This window comes from Oryctolagus cuniculus, chromosome 4, assembly GCF_964237555.1.
Source record: "Oryctolagus cuniculus chromosome 4, mOryCun1.1, whole genome shotgun sequence".
Taxonomy (NCBI): domain Eukaryota; kingdom Metazoa; phylum Chordata; class Mammalia; order Lagomorpha; family Leporidae; genus Oryctolagus; species Oryctolagus cuniculus.
The window spans coordinates 4,982,012-5,004,575 of record NC_091435.1 but is presented as its reverse complement, the minus strand read 5'-3'; the positions used below and the strand labels follow the sequence as shown (position 1 = coordinate 5,004,575).

Below are 22,564 nucleotides of genomic sequence, written 5' to 3'. Positions count from 1 at the left end.
CGGTAGTAAAGTGTGCCTGTGTTCCACGTGGGCTCAGTGAGGACAGGCAAAGACAGCGTATTCTGCTGCTCTAACTGGACTATGGTCACGCCAGTTATTGCAGAAGAGGTCAGTATTTTCTAACTGTATCAGGAAGTTTGGGGGAAATCACAGGCATATTTCGGAGGTTCCTTGAGGGAATCCTTCAAGGAGTATGTAGCATGCTATGTAATGTTGCTCCACCCTGCACTGATACTAAAACGCAGGCGCCGACACTGGTTTGGTTAAGTAACCTGAGCAGTAAGGTGCAGAGGATTCGGGGACAGTTCTCCCGCAGAGTTTCCTGCTGCAAAGAACTCCTCGTCCCCACTTTGCAAAGCAGGGCTCTTGACGGGAAGCCAGGGACAGTCTCATCTCACAGAGCCGCGCAGAGCTGCGGCGTTTGTTAACACTGGGTCTCATCTGGCCCGGCTGCTCCATCTTCCATTATTTCTTTTCTTTAGAGGAAAACTGAAAACTGACACAGGCTGGGCTCAGATTTCTAATTCAGGAGAGTGCGTGCTTTCTGTCTCCTGATGCTTTAACTACACCATAAGCCCTCAATTTCTGCTTCCAGGCAATAACATAATTCTCATTTTCAGAGAAAACCTGATAGCTCTTTTCAAAGAAACCCATCATTGGTGGCTTTGCTGGAACCACCGAGAATTAAAGAGAGCAGGGTTGAAAATCCATGAGAAATGAATTCTGTCCGTGTGCCGATAGCTAGGATTTAAGGGACGTGGGAGAGCCTGGCTCCTTGGGTGAACAGAGAGGGGAACGTGTTTCTTGCTTTTCCCTGAGGTTCTGCTGCAGGAGGGTAGCAGGGTCAGGCCGTCAGGGGTGGGGCTCAGAGAGGGAGGTAGGAGCTGCCCCTCTTTGGGGCCGGTTGTGAGCAGGGGTCCGGGGACAGCAGCGCGAGGCTTGCCCTTACCTCTCAGCCTCTTCAGCCTCTGCTCCCGCCGCCGTCTCCGCACCACGAGCAGAAGCACGAACAGCAGCAGGACCCCCACCAAGATGCAGGAGATGGCCACCAGCATCTTGAGCCCCTCGTTGGTCGTCAGCCCTTCTTCGCTCTGGACAACGGACTTGATGAGGGGGGGGATGGTACCTGAAAGGGGGGCCTCCGGTTAGCTGGTTGCTGCAGTAGCTGGTGGGGCCGAGGCTCGGGGAGCAGGGGCTACATAGCCACGCCGCGGGACCCAAGTCCACGGGTGCTGGAGGCCACGAGCGGTGAGGGCCACTCTTTCTCCAGGTCCTCGAAGACTTGGGACCTGCGCCCTGTCTGCCCTCCTCCACCTTCTCAAAGGGACGTGGTCTTGCAAAGGCGGCTGGGTGCAGGCACTTGAAAACCCGGCGCTCAGGCTCGGCTTAGAAAAGCCACAGCCTCTACCTGGAATTCTCACCCTTCCTTCTACTGCAGCGTTCTGTTACAGATGGCTCATCAAAGCAGGAAGTGTAGCTCTGGCCAGTGGAGGGATCGGCAGCAGGACTGGGCCAGATCTCAGGCCTATAGAAGCTTGAGTCCCTTTTACTCTGTTGGGTTGGTTTTTTTGGTCTCTGGGGTGAGACCATATCTCCTTTAAAAACTCCCATTTTAGGGTACAAGGTGCCTCCAGACAGCTTCTCCAAGGGGCTCCATCCCTGGAGCCGGCTACCTATCGACCAAGAATTGCTAAACGGTACTAGGGAATTCAGATTATTTAAAACTACAAGGAAACAGAATGCACTCAGCTATTTTAAGCCGTCCTGTATCCAGAGGCTGCGTACTGGGGTGAAGAGATTTAAGCAGACACCCACGTTTTATGGAGCCTGTCTTTGGCCGTCCGCCCTTACGTAAGATCTCTGTCTCACTGTTCCCTTGGAGAGCAAGGGCCAGGAAGTCAGTGCTTTAGGAAAAACAGCACAAAAGTCATCTATTTTCCCCACCAGCAAAAAATGGTCTTTATGTTGCATTTAGTAAATAGAGTGGGCGTAATAGAACCTGCAGCATGCCGAGGCCAGGAGAGCCTTCTTCCAACAGCAGCACTTTTGGCTTGAAACACCAATCTGCAGAAGCTCAGACACCCAGGTACGAGGACCCCGAGGGGCCCCCTGGGGATGGGTGTACAACGCCAGGGCAACACAAGGACGAGGAGAAGCCACAGGGAGAGAGAGGGAAGTGAGACGGTCTGAAGGCAGACTGGTTAGAAGGCAGGGCTCCACGCTGCTTTGGTTTCCCCCAAATGGAAACCGCTCTTCAGGCAGATGGGACCAAAGAGATACTCAAACCATACATCCAGGAACCCAGTAGTCTTTCTTTAAGGAAGGTTTGAGCATGCACTCTTATTTCTTACTGGAATAAAATCATCTCTGATATCAGGAAATTAAAAGTAGCTCACAGAACGTTTTTCCCCCTCCTAATTTGCAATCCTGGATAAAGCAATAACGTTACCTATTTTTTTTTTCTGAGAAGATGAATGTTTAAAATCTGCCACATGCTTTGAAAGTGAAAAGTACAGTTTCCAATTTTATACATGAGTAGTTTCTAATTAAATTATTAACTGTGAGCATATCAGCAGTGAGCACATTTAAACTGTGCGCTCTGCACCTGCCCTGTGGGCCACAGAGTGTCCCGAGTCCCTACAATAATGTGCACGTGGTAACAGTGGACTTGGTGTACCCTTCAATGCTAAGCCAAGTGTGTGCTAAGGGGCCACATTCCTTATATAGTAAGAAGAGAGAACTAGACCACATTAAGGGGAAAAATCAAGGGCAGGGGCCCTGCTGCTCTGTCTGTGGGTGATGCTTTGTGATGGGAATATCTTTGGATGAAGTCACTCATAACTGGGGCTGAAAGGGAGAGCGAGCGGCCCAGGAGACGCACCAGCTCTTGAGGGGAGATCCGGCTCCCCAGGAGCTGCCCAGGCTGTGGGTCAGAGCCCCGGGCTCCGTACCCAACACCAGAAGGGCTCCCAACTGCAGACTCCCCACCTCTGGAACAGGGTCCAGGTTGGGAATGCTGGAAGCTGCCTGGCCCTGGCTGAGCAGGGCTTGGTGTAGACACAGCCTGGGACAAGAGATCCGGGGGGAGTTTGCCCCACGTGCCAGAGCTCGGGGCCATCCAGGACCCTTGGGAAGATGACCAAATGAGGCTTGAAGGCTACCTCTCCCTATGGGCTCCCGTTGGTGGTCTCTGAGGGTTCTGAATGATGCCCAGGGCTGTTCCCGGGGGCTGCTTTGAACTGCACACCAGGAAGTCTCTGCTGGGGCTTTAACAAAGAGGATCCCTGGTGTGCACGGCAGACGAGGATTCCCCCCGCCTGGCTAAGGGCGCTGAAGCATTTGGGCAGGCAGAGGAGGATTCCCCCCGCCTGGCTAAGGGCGCGGAAGCATTTGGGCAATGGCTCCGTTACACACCTCCTGGGTGAACTCATTCGCCCCCGCGGCCCAGCTGGACTGAAGGCTCTGGCGGGGGCCAGAGCAGAGCTCCGAACACCCTGAGGAACGGCTGCCATCTCTGCCCAGCGATTTCAGCACCCGATTCTGGCCCTGTTGTCCCGTGGGTGGAGGCACAGCCTCGCTGTGGCAATCAGCGCCGGGATGCTGCTACTGAGGACCCCATGAAGGTCCCCATAGCTGACACTGAGCGACACTCGTTCGGCTTCCCTGGGACAAGCCTTTGTTCAGAGATCAATAAATGGCCCTTGATGCTTGCAAAAAAGAGTAAGAATTTATATCATTCAGGTCAACTAAATATCAAGAGACGCCTCGCCTAGTTCTGCAGCTGCACAGGGAAACTGTGTGCGTGTGAGGGCACGGGCACACGTGCCGGCTGATTGCATTGCCTCACCCCACTCCTGCAGGGCCCCTGCTCCTGCTCAGAGACTCACATAGCTCTTATCCCTTGGAAAACTACCTGTGCACATGCCATTCAAGGGCTTAATGAGAGCAAAAAGGGAAAGTAGCTCGGTGGGTTGGGATGGGGTGGGAGACAGCAAGAGCAACGCTGGCTCCCAGTCATTGCCAAGACACAGAGGCATAGGGGAAAGAGTCCTTTGGCCCCAAGAGAAGTCACTCCCACAGCAAGACGTCGTCCCAGGGGGGTTCCCTCGGTCCTCAGTTTCTCAGTTCTGAACACACAGCCAAGGGCCATCTGGGCACAGGGAACGCGGGAGCTCTCGGAGAGCCGACGGATGGGGCCCCGAGCCCAAGCAGCTTTGTGGGCGGTGGCCAAGTATGACAAGCAGGAACGTGAACCGGGGGAGGGGACGAGTGGGAGGGCGGAGGGCCCACAGCTTACTGCCGTCGTAGTTGAGCGTGGCGAAGTTGGCCTGCTTCTCGGCACAGCCGGCGCTGTTGCACACGCGCATCTGCAGCTCGTACCAGGTGGCTTCCTGCAGGTCATACAAGATGTAGGACTTGGAGAGCGAGGTGCGCTGGGCTGTGGTCCATGCCGTGGTCCCGAAGGGCCTGTACTCCAGCGTGAAGGAGGTGATGGGGCAGCCGCCGTCGTTCCAGCCGATGAGGTTCAGCCTCACGCGCGTGGTGTTGATGCTGGCGAAGAGCTCCTGCTCCTTTGAGAACTGGGGCTCTGCGGAGAGTGCGCGTAGAGCGTGCGTGAGAGCCGCCCAGGTGTCCACACACCCCCTGCCCCAGGCGCTGTCTCCACCAAACCCAGGGGACCGGCCCCTGCTGGGGTCACAGACCACTCACAGCTTGTTCACTAGGAATAGAGACCTGAGGGGCAGATTGGGTGGGCAGAGACTGTCTCAGCCTCTCCAAGGGTTCTCCGACAGACAATGCTGCTGCCTGTATGGGCTCCCTTCCGTGGTGCACCTGCTGCACTGTACTGGGTTAGGCCTTCTCATCCCTGCATGGGCCACCCTGACTTAAGACAAGACAGGCTAGCACTGGGGCAGGATCTCTCACTATCCAAACTCTTGGTCCTGGACCTCAGTGGCCTCGCGGGTATATTTCTGCATTAATCAATTTCTGTAACTTGAACCCTTTTGCCGTGTTATCCATATGCAAGCACCAGACTCAAACAACTCCCTTGCTGTCCCATCTGTGGATCTCCTGCATCCTGAGTCTGTCACACCTGGAAGAGTCAGGTGGGAGGGATCCTACAGAGACTTCTGTCCCCTCCTGTAGTGCCCTCACATGGAGCCACACCCTCCCTCTTCCTGTGTCCATGAAGTTCTCCCTGAATGTCATTTCCCTGGGGACCATCCTCTCTAGGATCAACACCTAAGGTTAAAAGACCCCATTCTCAGTAATGCACTTGGCTCCAGCATCTTCTCACCTGAGAGAGTGGAACTATGAGGCGATGCGGAATTCACCAACAGATGAGAGCACTAATGAGAGACGACTAACGAGAGGGTAACCCCCAAAGTGGGAGAGAGGGCAAAGGTCATGTTCCAGGGGTGTGAAATGTTGGCATTGTGTGTCGCTACAGATGCTTTGCTGTTCTTGCTCTTTTTTATTTATTTGAGCAGCGAGAGAGAGAGAGAGAGGAGAAGAGAGAGAGAGAGAGAGAGAGCAAGTGCTAACTCCTACGGCTGATTCACTTCCCAGATGCCCACAGTGGGCTGGGCTGAGCTGAAGCCAGGACCTGGGAACTCGTCCAGGTCAGCTGTGTGGGTGGCAGGGACCCAACTACACAGGTCATCTCACCCGCTGCCACCCGGGTCTCTACATCAGCAGGAAGCTGGACTCAGCAACCAGGACCAGGAATCAAATCCAGGCACGCTGACGAGGGACGTGGGCATCTTAACCTCTAGGCTGAGTGTCTGCCCCGCCCTTGGTTTTCAAAGGACACTTTCTTTTTACTTGAAAATGAAATAATAAAAGAAGAAGAGAACTAGACTACTCTGTAAGGACTGGCCATCTTTCTCACCACACTGTCACACTGCCAAACTCATCTGGGGATAAGAGTCAAATACATGAACTAGCACAGAATGATGAGACCGCGGTGGTTTGGAGCTGGCTTGTCACCCAGAGCTCTTGTGCTGGGGCTTGGTCCCCTGGTCGTAAGGAGGGTGCTGGGGTGGCTCAAAGGCGGGGCCTAGGGGCAGGTGGCTGGGTCACGGAGGCTCCACTCTCACTAGTCATCAATGCTCATCTCTTGGGATCGGATGAGGTCTTGAGGGACAGGATCCATTACTAGGAGAGTAAGGATGTGAAGCCACACACAGGCCTGGTCCCTGGTGCACACGCTGTCCCCGGGCTCACACACGCCACTTCCTTGTGATGAGGCGGCAACACTTGGCCCTCACCAGATGTGGCTGCATGAATGTGGCCTTCCAGCCCCACAACCAGGAGCTGGATGAATTATTCCTTTGAGAAATCACCCTGCCCCCGTGTTTGCTAACACGGGGAGACAAAGGCACACGCACCTTTCCCCAGCGTCTTCGCTTCTATGATCTCACTGATGCGCCCTGGGCCCACTCCGTTCTGGGCGGTGAGCGTGAACTTGTACCAGGTCCCGCATTTCAGGTTTTCCAAGCGGTAGGAGCGCTCGCTGGGGCTGATGGGAAAACTGCCCCACTGCTCACTGTTGTCCTCGGAGTACTGCAGAATGTACCCTTCAGGAAACAGACAGAGGTACTGAGTGTTAAGTGCTGTCCCCGCCGACAGCCGCACTGGGCAGGGGGAACAGAATTCCAGCTTCCTGGAAGAGAGTATCTTAACTGCTTCTGCAGAATTCACCCAGGCTGGGAGAGGTACATGACAGCCACACCTGACATCGCTGTCCACTAGTACTGCTGATCACGTGGAATTAAAGCCGCTTCTCTGCATGTGTGTCGCATGTGACACAGCACGTGTGACCTGCACTCAGTCCCTATCTCCTGCACGCTGCCTGTCTCCTGCCGCTTCTCTGCACGTGTGTCACATGTGACACAGCACGCGTGACCTGCACTCAGTCCCTGTCTCCTGCACTCAGTCCCTGTCTCCTGCACGCTGCCTGTCTCCTGCCGCTTCTCTGCACGTGTGTCACATGTGACACAGCAAGCGTGACCTGCACTCAGTCCCTGTCTCCTGCCGCTTCTCTGCACGTGTGTCACATGTGACACAGCACGCGTGACCTGCACTCAGTCCCTGTCTCCTGCCGCTTCTCTGCACGTGTGTCACATGTGACACAGCACATGTGACCTGCACTCAGTCCCTGTCTCCTGCCGCTTCTCTGCACGTGTGTCACATGTGACACAGCACGCGTGACCTGCACTCAGTCCCTGTCTCCTGCCGCTTCTCTGCACGTGTGTCACATGTGACACAGCACGCGTGACCTGCACTCAGTCCCTGTCTCCTGCCGCTTCTCTGCCCACCCCCTTGGAAAAGTTGTTTTGGTCGGGGGGGAATGAACGTCAAGCCACTCAGTACCTGCCCAGGGCAGGCTGACGCCGTTTGGTTCAGAGGAACAGCACTCTGGGTAAAGCAAAGGTGTCCCCACCCCACCAACCCGGGGGCCCATTTGCTGCTGCACGGGAGTCAGCACGGGGGCCCCGCGGCCACCCCCACACTCCACTGGCAACCTGACTTCTTGATTTGAGCGATCATCTCACAGTCATTTCTGCACCTTCCCTGCGTGCCCACGACCACTAACGGCTGTGTCCACTTTTGGGGTCCTCGCACTGAGCCGTCCCCGTCCCGCTGTGTGGGCAGAGATGCCAGGGTCCTGAGAGGTTGGGGGACGCGTCCCAGGTCCCGTGGGGAAGACTCCAGCCCCGCGGCCGTCTGAGGCCCTGAGCTCACAGAAGCATTCCTGCTTGCACCCCCTCCATCTCTGCTACATGCCGCAGCACGTGTGTCCTGCACTCAGTCCCTGTCTCCTGCACTCTCATAGTCCTGCAGCCCAGGGCTCGCCTGCTTGCTACCTGGCGCCGGACGCCCACGGCCCCTGGCTGGGATTTTCTGTCCCAATCTGCAGAGCTGCCCGGCACACTGCAGTGCCCCTCCATGCAAACCAGTGGCGTGGCGTGTTTTCCAAAGCCCACGGAGACCCAGCATTCTGAGTCGGGATCTCCTGTGGTCCTGTGGTCGGGATCTTCCCCACTTTTCGTCCTTCTCTCCCCTCTGGCCCTCTGTAGCCAGCCGTCTCTGGTTCCTTTTCTGCACTTCTTCAACACTGATGGGGACACTGGGCCCCCTGCTCCTGCCGCCACCTCCTCTCCCCCAGTCGCGGTACTCACACCTGTGGGGACCGGGCTTTCCTCCTAACATCCACCACGGCTGCCATCACTAAAGAACACCCCCCAGGACTTGGGGTGGGCCCACGTGGCTCCCTGTCCTTGCCATCACTCTCAGTGATACCAGCCTCCACCAGCCTGGCCACACCTGACTTAGGATGCCTCCCTGGGCCAACGGCCCCAGCCACCACTGCAGTCCAGGGACTCCCCACTACTCTCGTCTAAAGTTGGCTTCATCTCTGAGACCTACCCTTCTGACCCCTTCTTCTTCCTCCCCCACTCCCTCATCCTTACAGAGGCCAAATTTTGTCTTACTGGCTCCTGGAGCCCATAGTCCCACAAGGCCTTCCTTTCTGGGGAACCCTATTTTTCTTTCCTATAAGAAGGTTCCCGGGGGCCAGCGCTATGGCACAGTTAATCCATGGTCTGCAGCACCAGCATCCTATATGGGTGCTGGTTCAAATCCTGGCTGCTCCACTTCTGATCCAGCTCCCTGCTAATGCACCTGGGAGAGCAGTGGAAAATGGCTCAAGTCCTTGGGCCCCTGCACCCATGTGGGAGATCCAGAAGAAGCTCCTGGCTCCCGGCTTCAGTGTGACCCAGCTCTGCCATTGCAGCCATTTGGGGAGTGAACCAGCTAATGGAAGATCCCCCCCCCCCGCCATATATCTCCTTCTCTCTCTGTAACTCGCTTTTCTTTTCTTTTTTTAAAGATTTATCCATTTATTTGAAAGTCAGAGTTACACACAGAGAGAAGGAGAGGCAGAGAGAGAGAGAGTGAGAAAGAGAGAGAGAGAGAGAGAGAGAGAGAGGTCTTCTACCTGATGGTTACTCCCCACTTGGCCTCAATGGCTGAAGCTGCGCCAATCTGAAGCCAGGAGCCAGGAGCTTCCTCTGGGTCTCCCACATCAGTGCAGGGGCCAAAGGACTTTGGCATCTTCTCCTGCTTTTCCAGGTCATAGCAGAGAGCTGGATCAGAAGTGGAGCAGCCGGGACTCGAACTGGAGCCCATATGGGATGCCAGCACTGCACACAGTGGCATTACCCACTACACCACAGCTCCAGCCCCAACTCTGCCTTTCAAATAAATAAATCTTAAAAAAAAAAGGTGGCTCTCTCATTAACCAAGAGCCCTTGCTGGACTACGAGAAGAAGGAGCCCCGTTCCCTTCCTTCCTCCGCCTTCCCGCTGAGCGTGGCTTGTGGGTGGCTGACCTTGGTGATCTGTGCTGCCGCCCTTTGCAGGCCGTCCAGCACTACTTCCGGAAGCGCTCAGGGCCACAGCACTCTGCACTCCCGCCACGTGGCCACGTCCTCCCTGCAGCTGTGTTCTCTCCGTGGCACTTTCTACATTCTGGGGCAGCTGCTGCAGATCATCCTCACTGCTCAGACCCAGGAACTCACCTTCACCCCGAACCATCCGGCAGCTGAGAAACTCAACCCCAACTTCCCTTCCCAGCAAACCCGACGGCAGGACCCTCCCTCGGCCCTGGGGCATGCGGACAAGCCTTTAACCATGGGCTCTTGTAGGGAAAGAGAGAGAAGCCCTGATGTGTGGCACTCGCGTTTCTGAGGCGGGAGACCATTCCGGTGTGGCTGCAGAGGCAGAGGGACAGCTCGGATGAGGGAGGGGATGACCTGCTCTCGCTGGCCTCACCCCACAGGGGCCCTGCACCTCGGGCTGTGCCCTCCTCTCCTCCAGGGAGGACGTGTGGCCACTGCCTGTGGGAACTTGAGCCCTGTCCTCTCTCTGGGGACCTCTTCGGAGACCCAGCTCCTCATTCCTGGGCAGCCCCCGTCTCTTCCTGTAGGCAGGCCCCCAGCAGCTCAGACCCATATGTGCAGGTGCACCTTTGCCGTGACGACAGCAGCGTCTCACGGGCGTTAACCTCATTGCCTGGCACACATGGATGCGTGCAGGGAGCTGGTTTCCCACCTGCACTCCAGGCCTCTGTCCCAGTGACTTTGCAAGTCATGACAGTGGCTGAGTTTTCCTGCGTGGATGACCAAGAAGTGTGCAAAATGGAGGGGAAGCGGCCAAGGAATCTTTTCTCCTCTCACTGCTGCCATCATCAACATTTCACCCACAGTGCACCAGAAACATGTAGTGAATGAGCTTTCCTGGGTGGATGACTTGACAAGTGTCTGGTTCCTTGCCTCTGGGATGGAGGATTTCATGACATGGGGCATCTAGGTGGGGGGAGGCCCGACACGTAAGAGCCAGCCAATGGAAATGTGTCAGTTTCTGGCCTGTGGACAACCTGTGTCTCTTTACCTCTGATAGAACTGCCCCCATTGTCTCCAGGAAGCCAGGACAGGGTGATGGAGGAAGATGTGGTTTTGGATACGGTGAGCCGCGGCTGATCTGGCGGAACTAGGGAGGAAACAGATTTTGGAAAACAAGAATGAGTTTGCACATCTGTGGTATCCTGAACAGTCATTTACCAAATCATTTTTAACAGCCATTTATTAAATAAGTGTTTCAGGTTGCCAAAATAGGCGATTCACGTCTGTCAAAATGTCTGTCTCGTCGAGCTAGAACAGGCTGAATCTGTCACGGAAGGAGAACGCCACATTTCCACGTGGAGTTAGACTACTCCTTCCTCACAGAGTCCGTGCGTTTCTGAGTGGTTCGTGACTAACTCAGTCTTCCATAAGCGTCCTAACGACAAGCGTGCTATTTTACTCTGAATTTCAGGCCTGGAACTCAAGTGAGAAGATGAATGGTCTCCATGTAGCTGTTCTGTTCTCAGGGCTGGGAGGGGAGAGGGGCGGGGCTGCAAACGTCTCCACGTTCAATCACTCCCAAGGGATGCAACACACACACGCATTCTCACAGCTACTCACACACCTACTCACACACCCACTCACACCCTCACACATACACTCACATGTACTCACACATAAGCACACGTGTGCACATACCTAATTACACATTCACATGCACTCACACACACATACACACACCCACTCACACCCTCACACACACTCACATGTACTCACACACACCTTCACACATACAGACTCACATGTACTCACACAATATGCTCACATACCCACTCATACCCTCACACATACACTCACATGTATTCACACATAAACACACGTGTGCACATACCTAATTACACATTCACATGCACTCACACACACATACACACACCTACTCACACCCTCACACACACTCACATGTACTCACACACAGGTACTCACCCACTCAGACCCCCACACACATGTACTCACATCCATCTTCACAATACACACTCACATGTACACACATGCACACACCTACTCACACACACACATGTACTCACACAATACTCTCACATACCCACTCATACCCTTACAATACACACTCACATGTACTCACACACATACACCTTCACACATACACACTCACATGTACTCACACACATACTCACACCCTCACACACACACACTCACATGTACTCACACATAAACACATGTGTGCACACACCTAATTACACATTCACATGCACTCACACACACATACACACACCTACTCACACCCTCACACACACTCACACACACATTCACAATACACACTCACATGTACTCACACATAAACACACATGTTCACATACCTAATTACACACTCACATGTACTCACACACATACTCACACCCTCACACATACACACTCACATGTACTCACACATAAACACACGTGTGCACATACCTAATTACACATTCACATGCACTCACACACATACACATGCACACTCACATGTACTCACACATGCACACATACCTACTTACACACTCACATGTACTCACACACAGGTACTCACACACCCACTCAGACCCTCACACACACATGTACTCACACACACTTTCACACATACACACTCACATGTACTCACACATGCACACACATGTGCACACACCTACTTATACACTCACATGTACTCACACATGCACACACATGTGCACACACCTACTTATACACTCACATGTACTCACACACATACTCACACACCCACTCATACCCTCACACACATACTCACATGTACTCACACATAAACACACAAACCCACACACTCTCACATATACTCACATGCACACACACACTCACACACACACTCACATGTACTCACACACATGTACTCTCATGCACGCACACACACACTCATATGTAATCACACACATGTACTCTCGTGCACAGACACACTCACACACGCAGCTGTGAAGTCAAAGGTGGCAGCTCGTGAGCTCAGCACGCACAGGTTTGCGGAACACCTGCTCCTACCCAGGGCCTCGGTGTCATGTGGGCTGACTCTGAGCACTCAGAGGGGAATCTCAGGACGTGTCCACGTGAAAGAGAAAGATTCACATAAAATGCCCACGTCTCGTCTACGGATCCAGGCCTGGAACGGGGACCATCCTGCAGAGCCGCAAGGATCCAGGCCTGGAACGGGGACCATCCTGCAGAGCCGCAAGGATCCAGGCCTGGAACGGGGACCCATCCTGCAGAGCCGCAAGGCGGAATCCATCTTCCCCGACGCCCTGGAATTCTCCTGACTCCAAGTGCCTTGAAATTCAAGACCAGTTCTGCAGTATTTCACAAATACAGTTCTCCCCCGGCTCCCCCATCCCTGGGGACTAGAATGATTTTATTTTTATTTGCTGTAATCTATTAACGTGACAACACCTAAATCCAAAGAAGGCTACACTTGGATTTTTCTAGTAAGAAAATATCAAGGGTGCATCCAAATGTGAGTCCAAGCAATAGCTGTCGGGATTTTGTACCCACATTGAACATGACAATCTTCTTAAACTGCTGTGTCTATTTGGCGGAAATCATGAATAGTTAAACACTTTGTATTAAATACACAATTAAATAGTATAGCAATAGCCTTAGAGTTTCACTGTCTTTTTTCTACACATTGCATAGAAAACTTGATTTAATTAGCAGATGCAAAAAAAAAAAAAAAACCCAACACAATTTAGACCTATTTTTCATTGGTGTTTTCTGGGTTGCATTTATACATACGCAGGCTAAACAGTGCAACCAGCGCAGTTAGTGGGAGAGATTACAGAGGGTTTGTGTGGAGAGGCACATATAGAGCAGAATGAGACCAGGTATTATTATTATTTTTGACAGGCAGAATGGATAGTGAGAGAGAGAGACAGAGAGAAAGGTCTTCCTTTGTCGTTGGTTCACCCTCCAATGGCCGGCGCACCGCGCTGATCCGATGGCAGGAGCCAGGTGCTCCTCCTGGTCTCCCATGGGGTGCAGGGCCCAAGCACTTGGGCCATCCTCCACTGCACTCCCTGGCCACAGCAGAGAGCTGGCCTGGAAGAGGGGCAACCGGGACAGAATCCGGCGCCCCGACCGGGACTAGAACCCGGTGTGCCGGCGCCGCAAGGCGGAGGATTAGCCTAGTGAGCCGCGGCGCTGGCCGAGACCAGGTATTATACACACTCAAAAGTGTATCACATTCCAGCATTAGCCTGAGGTTCTGAGTGCCTGTTATTGTCTTTGCCTCGTGCAATTCTACTTTTCAAAACGAACACGGCATTTGTGTCTTGTAATATAAAACATAGCAATGAGCCCCTCACAAGGGCAGGCTTTACAATCTGCTCCAGCGCGCGCATGCGGGGGGATGCGAGAGGAGAGCCGTACCCTGCACTTGCAGGTTGAGGATGATCTCGTCCGAGCCCCAGTTGTTGTTGGCGACGCAGCTGTAGTAGCCGGAGTCCTCGGCCTTCACCGTGCGGATGATGAAGCTGCCGTTGCTGAACAGGCCCCGGCGCCCGTCAATCGTCACCAGGCTGGGCGTCCCGTTACTGCCTCACAGGAAGAAGGATGCACAGATTAGACAAATCACAACCCCCGCCCGCCGACCTGAGCCGCCACGTGCACGCTGCATGCAAGGACACCATGCGTCGCGGCCGAGTCTGGCTTTGTAAAAAGTGCGATGTTGAATGCAGGCTCTGGGTCCTGCCCCAGTGCCTGCTGGGGGCTGTCCTGGCCCTGATGGCCTCTTTCCTGTGCCAGGAGGCACTGGTGACCTGCTGTGTGGCCACTCTGGGAATTCCTTCTGAGTACAGAAAGGGGAGTCTGGCCCAGGCATCCAGGGGAAGCGGAACCGTGGGATCCCCTATAGACTTAGAAGTCTCAGTTCCTGATGATGCTGACATAATAATGCGGTATCTCAAGATGGTGATGAGCTGAGTGTGGTAATAGCAGCTTCCCAGGCTGGTGTTGTGGTGCACTGAGTTAAGCTGCCGCCTGCCATGCCGGGATCCCACGCAGGCGCCAGTTTGAGTCCTGACTGCTCTGCTTCTGAACCAGCTCCCTGCTAATGCGCCTGGGAAAGCAGCAGATGGTCCTGGTGCTTGGGCCCCTGCACCCACATGGGAGACCTGGATGAAGATCCTGGCTCTCAGCTTCAGCCTGGCCCAGCCCTAGCCATTGAAGCCATTTAGAGAGCAAACCAGGGGATGGAAACTGTCTCTCTCTCCCCCTCTGCCCCTCTGCCCCTCTGCCCCTCTGCCCCTCTGCCCCTCTCCCCCTCTCCCTCTCTCCCTCTCTCTCTCTCCCCCTTCCCCCCTCCCTCTCTCCCTCTCTCCCTCTCTCCTCCTTTTCCCCCCTCCCTCTCTCCCCCTCCCTCTCTCCCCCTCTCCCCATTTCCCCCCTCCCTCTCCCCCTCTCCCCCTTTTCCCCCCTCCCTCTCTCCCCCTCTCCCCATTTCCCCCTCCCTCTCCCCCTCTCTCCCCCTCTCCCCCTCTCCCTCCCCTCCCTCTCCTGCTCTCTCTGTAACTGTGGTTTTCAAATAAATAAACAAACCTTTAAAACAACAACAACAACAAAAGCCAGTTTCCTGGGTACCATGAGCGTGGCAGGTGGCAGACCGTGCAGCCGTCTGGGGTCGCTCCTCGACCAGGTAGACAGTCAACTTTGACTTGGAAGCTCACATGTCTCCTCTAGATTCGTGGACTTTAAATGCAGTGAGAAAGTGGCTGCTGGACCAATCCTGTTCTTTCAACAGCTTCTATCTTTTAAGTGCTTTTGTTTGAAAACGGGCACTCTTCCTAATCCATTACAGCAAACCTCTGGGCTGGTAAGTGGATTCTCAACCTTTCACTATTATGCCTCTTTCTGCCTCTGAATAGAGAGAAGGCTTTCAAAAGTTCTGTGCCAGAATCCATTACACCTGCTTTCTCTCTGCTGTCTTATCTATTATTGTACTAATTACTATTGAGTAGGCAAAAGCAGCTTTTATATTAGCAAAGTCCTAATGCCTTCTGTTTCTTAAAGTTATTTCTCTGGATCTTGGAGTTAGGGTTTTCTGGCCCATTATCTCTGAAGGGGAAGGGGCAGGTGCCGGGTCCCAAAATAGCTTCGTGGCACTGACACTTTATGTGATAAGGGACAGCAAACTCCCCCATGATCACTGGGCTATTTAGGCAGTTTGGCTACAAGAATTCGCTTATGAATGTAAAGGCTCTGAGTTTATAGGAGATTGACACAAAATATCAGACCCTGCAGGCACTGGAGAAAGCTGAGGTTCCTCCCACCATCACATGAACCTTCGCCACCACAGGTGGCTTAATCCAGTAGGACATCTCTAGCGTCCACAGAGCCCGATGGGCGTGGCTAAAGGCACACAGTGGGTAACTGGTTACCTGTCTTTCATCCACTTCACTGCAGGGGAAGGGTCGCCGACAGCTTTGCAAGGCAGGACGATGTCCTTCATCCACGGAGTGGTCACCGTCCCGCTGAAGGTGAGGATGCGCGCGGGAGCTGGGGACCAGACAGAGACAGCAGAGGACCGGTTAGTCCCTGAATCCGTCTGCACAGAGGCCAGGATGACCTCCACACGAGAGCAGCACCACACACTGAGAGGCCAGCACACGCCGGCCATCAAGGCTCTCCTCGGGCATCCGGCTGAAATGGGCTTTCATTGCCAGAACGCACAGGTGCCGCAACACCTGTGTACACTGGACATCCCCGGTGTAGCATTGCTGCTTTTCTTCTACTGACTTAATGTGTGTGGAGCCCAAATGAAGTACCTGTGGCTCACAAGCCATGAGCTCCAAGCTGTGTCTTCTATGAGACCAATTATTTTGCAAAGAACTTTATGAAGCAGTTTATCTCACCATCGAAACAGCATGTTAAAATATGCTTTTAATATCTGAGGAAGTCGACGAGGCAAAGCAGAAAGAAATATGGGAAGCAGAAGGTGGTCCTCCCTGGCTTCTCCAACCAGCGTGATCTTCAGCACACACACGGGGAACAGAACCTGTTCAGAGCAGCGGCCGTGGAAGAGGCATCGGCTTGGGCTAGTGATGCAGATGTCCACGTCGGAGCTTGAGCTAGGGCAGCTGGCACGCAGGCAGCCGCAGGAGATGGAGAAGTGCCTCAAAGGGGGTCTCCTTGAAGACCCTAACAGTGACAGGTCCCTGGTGCCGTCTCCTTGAGCGAGTCCCAAACGCTGGCAGAGACAGTGAGACACATTTCCAGAAGGAAATCATTCGCCCAACTCTTGCCATACTTTGGCCACTCCTTTCTGGAGGTGAGCGGGGCCCAGAGGCTGCTTCTTTCTGTTGTTGTAGCTAACATACTCCAGGCACCACCATGGGAGCTGGGGCGCAGCGATGGGAGAAACAGGAGTTCCCTGCAGGAGCTCGGCCAGGCTAGAGGCACACACACCCATCTGCTTTTGAACCCTTAAAAATGGGGCCACTGTGGGGACCCCTGTGCCATTTGGGCTTGAGGGTTTGCACTGGCAAAGAGGAGAGGGAGCAGGAAGGTCCTGGAACCCCAGGAACGGCAAGGCTGTCAGAACCAGCTCATTGTGAAGCCGCCCTGGTACAGAAGGTTGCTGCTAAGATCTACCCAACCAGCTCCTATTTCTGTTGTTCTGGGCACCGTGGGTACGAGCGCAGACCAGAGGAAGAGGGGAAACGCTAGAGAGTTTGGAGGCTGGGCCTCGTTTTTGTGCAGGAGATATTACAGCAGCAGCAGCAGCAGAGGTGCTGGGAGCGCCTGTCCTGACTGAGGCGGGGTTTGTCTGGCACTGTCGCTTGTGATTTTGCATCATGACGACAAAAGGACCCCGGGCGGGTGCCATCAGCTCTCCCGCAGTGGCAGTGCTCGGCCTTTTCCCATTTTCGCCTGACAGGGAGTGTGCTCAGCGGTGAGACGGGGTTGATTAGGGGATGTCCGCTGGAGTCAGGGCCTTCCGGGAGTTTTAATAGCCTCCCGCTCTGAGACGTATCAACAGAACGCTCTGGGCATGTGTGCGTGAGTTGTCTGCGATGCACTCTGAGGTTTTCTCTTGGTCTTCTGGTCTGGTCCGGTCTATCTGACCGCATTCCGCTCTATTCCATTCCAGTTCTGTAACCTGCTGGTTAAATTAACTCCAGGTCTCAGGAACCGATTCCTGTCAGCAGCGCCAACCACGCTCACTACAGTCACCTCACTGTCAAGCCCGACACATCTTATTCCTAGAGATAAACACCCATCGGAGGCAGTCGGAATTTCAAGCACCCTCATGCGAAATTCTACCAGTGAGCAGCACAGCACACCGGACCCACGGTCCTCAACCCTGAACAGGTGCGAGGGTCCCCCGGCATCTTTGTTAGAGGGCAGAGTCCCCCCTGGCCTCGTTGACTCGCTAGATCTACGATGGTCTCGGGGAGTCTCCAACTACCCAGCATCCCAGAAATGCGAGTTCTCCTGCAACCTGGACGTCCATCCAATGCCAGCACTGGCCTCAGCCAGGGGGCCCAGCTCTCTGGCTCCTGTCAGCGCTCCCCCTCCCACCTCCCTGCTGTGGCCTCCTCCGGGGGTGGGGGGGTGGGGGGCTCCTGCAGGGCCGTTGCTGTGGCTCCATCCTGCTCCTCCACCCATGAGAATGGCATCCTCTTCTTCAGCCTCAGTCTGGAATTGGGCCCCTGCTACCCGTCCACAGATAGCTGCAGCCACGCCTTGGCCCACCCCACACTACAAAGTACCCTGCCCCAGCCCCCTCAGCTTAGGTGCCCACCCCCACTGCGAGGTGGGACCATTTGGTCTTCAACTTCTGCTAGTGCCCGTGGGGGGTGGCTGCCACTCTGGACGCTGCTCCACCCAGGGCAACCCCAACTCCAGACGAAGCTCCTTGGGCACGAGACTGAGCAGTAAACAGCTCCGGAGGAATCCCTACCACTGAGCCTTTGGGGGCCGCTGTGCCCATCCGCTCATGGCCTCCACTGTGCCGCCAGCACTCCCTACAGGCTTCCACCCTACAGCGATGCCCCCACCCCCACCTCCCCGCAGCCAGGATTCCTGTCCCTCCTCTTCTTAACATTGGTCCCTCACTCCACCATCCCCGGATGCCTCTGCGCTGGCAGCCACTGCCTGCGCACCCTGTCTCTCCTGCCCCCAGACCCTCGGAGCTCAGGTTCCCTCCTCCAGGCATCAGTCCTGTGGTCGCCGGCTTCTGTTATCAACCCCTTCCTCTCCTCTGGCGTCTCCGTGACAAACTTGCCTTGAGAGCAGATGTAAGGACACCAGTTGTTGTAGCAACCCCCTGCCTCCAGCCTCCCTCCTCTGTGCCTGCCTGACAGCCCGCGGCGTGTGTTTCAAGGATGTTCTGCGGGGCCCGTCTGCTTCCTCACCTCCAGGTTCCTTCCTCACCTACCGTGGGCCTCCCCACCCCACCGGAGCTGCTGTCAGGAAGTCCAGTGAGGGGCTGCATGGGGCGAATCCAAGGGCATTTCCACGCCTGCCTCCCTCGTCCTTCCTGCAGCAACTGCCCTGGCTGACCCCGCCCCCAACTCACCTGTTCTGAGCCCCTAACAGGGTCCCCCGGGGCTCCCGTCTCTGCTGGCCTGCTGTGCCTCTATAGAACTCATCCTGGTCCTCACTCCCCTGGCTCCCTCTGGTTCCCAAATGCTCTTGGTCACATCCTCAGGTCAGGCATGGCCAGACGCTGACCGCCCCACACCGCTGCCTCCGGCCAGATGGATCTTGAAAGCCAGGATGTGGCCCTGCCTGGTCTCTTCCAAGAGGACGGCTCAGCTCCCATCGCTGTGACTGAACCTGTCCAGGGGCCGGCGCTCCTGCCGCCTGCTGCAGGGCCTACTTCCTGCTCAGTTGGGGTTCCCTGCAGGTGCACTGCCTTCTGCTGGAACCCGGAGGTCCCTCTTGCTGTCTGCCCTCTCCAGCGAGCACACATAGTGGCACATGCACGGCTCACCTTAGGCCCCATGGCGTTGCCATCGCCTTGGCTGGTCTGAGCTGCCCCAGATGACTGCTCAGCCCCTCAGTGGCCTCCTACATTCCCTACCCTCGCTTCTCTGGGGCCTGTTCAGGAAAGTGAGACCAGAGGGGTCATAAAGAACACACTCACCAGGAACTGCAGCCAAGGCCCCAGGTCAGATGTAAATGACCAGAGAACAAGGGGTGAGGTCAACGACAACTCTCTGAGCTGCTTCACAAACCTAAGATCATCCCGAGATTCACGGTCTATCACATGCAAGCCAGACCAGGTGCCTCCCCCTCTGCTTGAGACCCTACAGTGTCTCCCCGTTTCACTTTGGCTAAGATATGAAACCTCTGGCAGGTGTTGGAGGCCCATCACGGCGAGGTACCTGCTCTGGGATGCTGTCCCTGCCCTGGCCCCACCAGGGTCCAGCATCCTGGCCTCCCCCTGCTAAATTCTGTCCCGGTTGTTGGTCCTGGCTTTGCTTCCTTCCTTCTGCCGCACCGTCTGTTCCACACGGACTCATCCTCGTGTGGCCATGCCCATCCGCCTGTGACCGCTCAGTGGGGCCCTCTCCTGATGTTCTTTTATAGCACTGAGTTCAGTGTGCACTTGGGCACATGGATAGGTGATGCAGTTTAATGCCTGTCTTGCCAGCAAACCGGAGCTGCATGAGGGCAGGCTGTAGACGTGTCTGGTTAGATCATCCTTAGAAGAGAGTGCTCTGTGCTGAACCCCTCGACTCAGCATGACTTCACGTCCCAGGTCTGTGTGTGTCAGTAAGGCCAGGTCTTCATTCCGTGTGATGACTTGTGGCTAGAGATCGTGCAGGTACTTCCAAGTCTGCCCGTGGAAGCTTGGGAGCTTCCCCTGCAACCACCAGGCTATGGGGCTGGAAACGAGGCATCTGAGGATCCTGGATCCCTGAATCACCAGGTGGAACGGGCCGCCTTACCACAAACACCTGTGTCGGGCTGTGTCCTCTGTGAAGCCACAAGGACATAGGAGATGTTTGCTTCAGCAGCCAGGGTTCCTGACTACACCCTAGATGCCTGCATGAAGCAGAACTTCACAATCGCATGGAAAACATGTGTTGTAACAAACAAACTATGCATGGATTCTAAATAGCTTGGCATCGGAAATAGTTAGGTTTTGATTCCACCTTCCCAGGATGTTCGCAAGTGCCTTGGCACAACAGGCACTCAGACCGATTTGCAAAATGACCAAATGCCATCTAGTCTACCCAGAGCAGGCCTGCCCCAGTGGACGTGGCCCGTTTTCCAGTGGCGTCCCCTCTGAGTGCGTCACATCCCACCGCGGTAGCCAGGCCGTTTCTGGCTATGTCTGGAGACGGAGCTTTGACAGCACAGGGTGGGAAGAGGCAAGGCTGTTGTTAACCCCACATCGTTTGCTGCGATTTCTTTCATCCACAGTGCAGTCCTAATTTCCAACAATTTCCTGATGATCACCATTTTCTCAGTGTTAGCGGGGGGTCGAATATCAGACCCGGAGGGTACAACAAAGATCTGCACCAACTGATTTTCCTTCCCAACAATGCACTTGTTTACTCTCTGTGTTGGTGTTTCAGTCCTTTTCCCTTCCTGTTTTATTCCGCCTATGGTTCCCAGCTATGGCATTACCAAGCATGTTATCAAGAACTCCTGGAGGTGAAATTGGAATCTCAGGATGTTTATTCTTCTCTTCCGGCTCCTGGAGGCCATGTTAGTAATAAATTGCCAGTCCTCTGTACTGCAGAATCAGGCGGCGTCTCCTGCTGGCCTGGACCTGTGATGTTCAGAAGCGGACTTACCCCGAGAACTAATTTAGGGGGCCGAGGACCCTGGCTGGAGGTAATTACCAACAGTGGAATCAAAATACCTCGTGCCTATCTGTGATTTTTTTTTTTTAAGGACCAGTCTACCGTCTCACTGTGAAGCCATCACGTTCCCTTTTAGGACCGATTTTCCTTTGGGGACTCCAATCTACTTTTGCTACTTAAGGGAGTTGTTTATAGCACTCTATCAATAGATGAGTAGCTGACAACTTTCTTACATTTGTGAGGGTCCTAGTGGCACAGACCACAACACAGACACTTCTCTTTAAGGAGCAGCGCCCCTGACTTTGATGGAAGCCGGGCTCCCGTGGGGAAATGCAGGTAGTGATTTTCACCTGCACAGGGAGGTCCATCCCCTAACTTCCCCCATGACACTCTGTGTTGTGGTCCCTCATCCCTAGTCCCATTGTACCTCTAGGGGAGTGCTTTTCTGATGCCCAGGGCAGGCTAACGGCTGCCCTATTTCTTGGACAGAAACGCGACATTTTGGTTTCCTTGATTTTTAGGGCATTGCAAGTTTGGTCACAGAAAGAATAGAGACTCAAAAATGCTTGCGCGACAATGGAGCACCAGGTTCTTTCCACCGAGGCGCACCTTTGGCTAACGGCTCTACCGTGATGATTTCGCTGCTGTTGCCTCTTCCGGCCGACGTCACGGCCACCACCCAGACGCTGTACTGACGGTTCCGACTCAGGTTGGGAATTCTGTAGGAAAATGAGTCAGGAGAGGCTTCAAACTCGCTGATCACCTGTGAGAGGAGACACAAATGTTCCCACATTCAAAGGAGCAAGCGCACACCTGGACTTTCTAAAGGGATGGGTATCAACACGTTATGTACCATAGCCTGAAAGCCGCCGCAGCCCTCCTCTGCAGTGTGCACCATGCTTCCTGAGTCTGGGCGACCCGTGGCCCCCTCTCCTCTCCACAACAGCCCTGATAGCCGTCAGCCAGTGACGCGACCTTTCATTCATGCCTCACGGCATTTCTGTCTGCAGCTATGATGGAGAAAGGAATTGGACTGAGCCTCCCACCTGCACTAACCCAAGAAGGCACAAAACACAGAGGGCGATGGTTCCAGAGCATTCCACACTGGGCGACCAATGGCCTCACCTCTGGAAGACGGGAAACGAAGCAGGTAAACCCTGCAATCGCAAGAGCTTTTACATGTTTCAGAGAGCTTCCAGCTCACGGCACAGGGAAAGGAAACCAGCAGGAGTCCAGTGGCCTCCTGGAGAGGTTGAGGAAGCACTGGGGGACTGGAAGCAGCCAGAGTTGCCAGGGAAGGCTATGGGGAGTGGGAGAGCTGTACAGAGAGAGAGGGAGAGGGAGAGGG

General features: G+C 54.6%; 1 protein-coding gene across 2 annotated transcripts in view; it reads right to left on the bottom strand.

The window, feature by feature from the left end:
- Positions 1-22,564, bottom strand: part of DSCAM (DS cell adhesion molecule) — a 722,199-nt gene that overhangs the window by 49,920 nt on the left and 649,715 nt on the right. The window contains exons 21-27 of one of the 2 annotated variants that reach the window (XM_070071799.1): positions 21,826-21,979; positions 15,832-15,949; positions 13,826-13,989; positions 10,458-10,556; positions 6,393-6,581; positions 4,298-4,588; positions 950-1,126 (exon numbers count right to left, since the gene is read on the bottom strand). In XM_070071799.1, coding sequence (XP_069927900.1) covers positions 950-1,126; positions 4,298-4,588; positions 6,393-6,581; positions 10,458-10,556; positions 13,826-13,989; positions 15,832-15,949; positions 21,826-21,979 — 1,192 coding nt within the window. Of the gene's footprint in view, positions 1-949; positions 1,127-4,297; positions 4,589-6,392; positions 6,582-10,457; positions 10,557-13,825; positions 13,994-15,831; positions 15,950-21,825; positions 21,980-22,564 lie in introns of those variants that run through there. The other variant, XM_070071800.1, reaches the window with a different exon arrangement.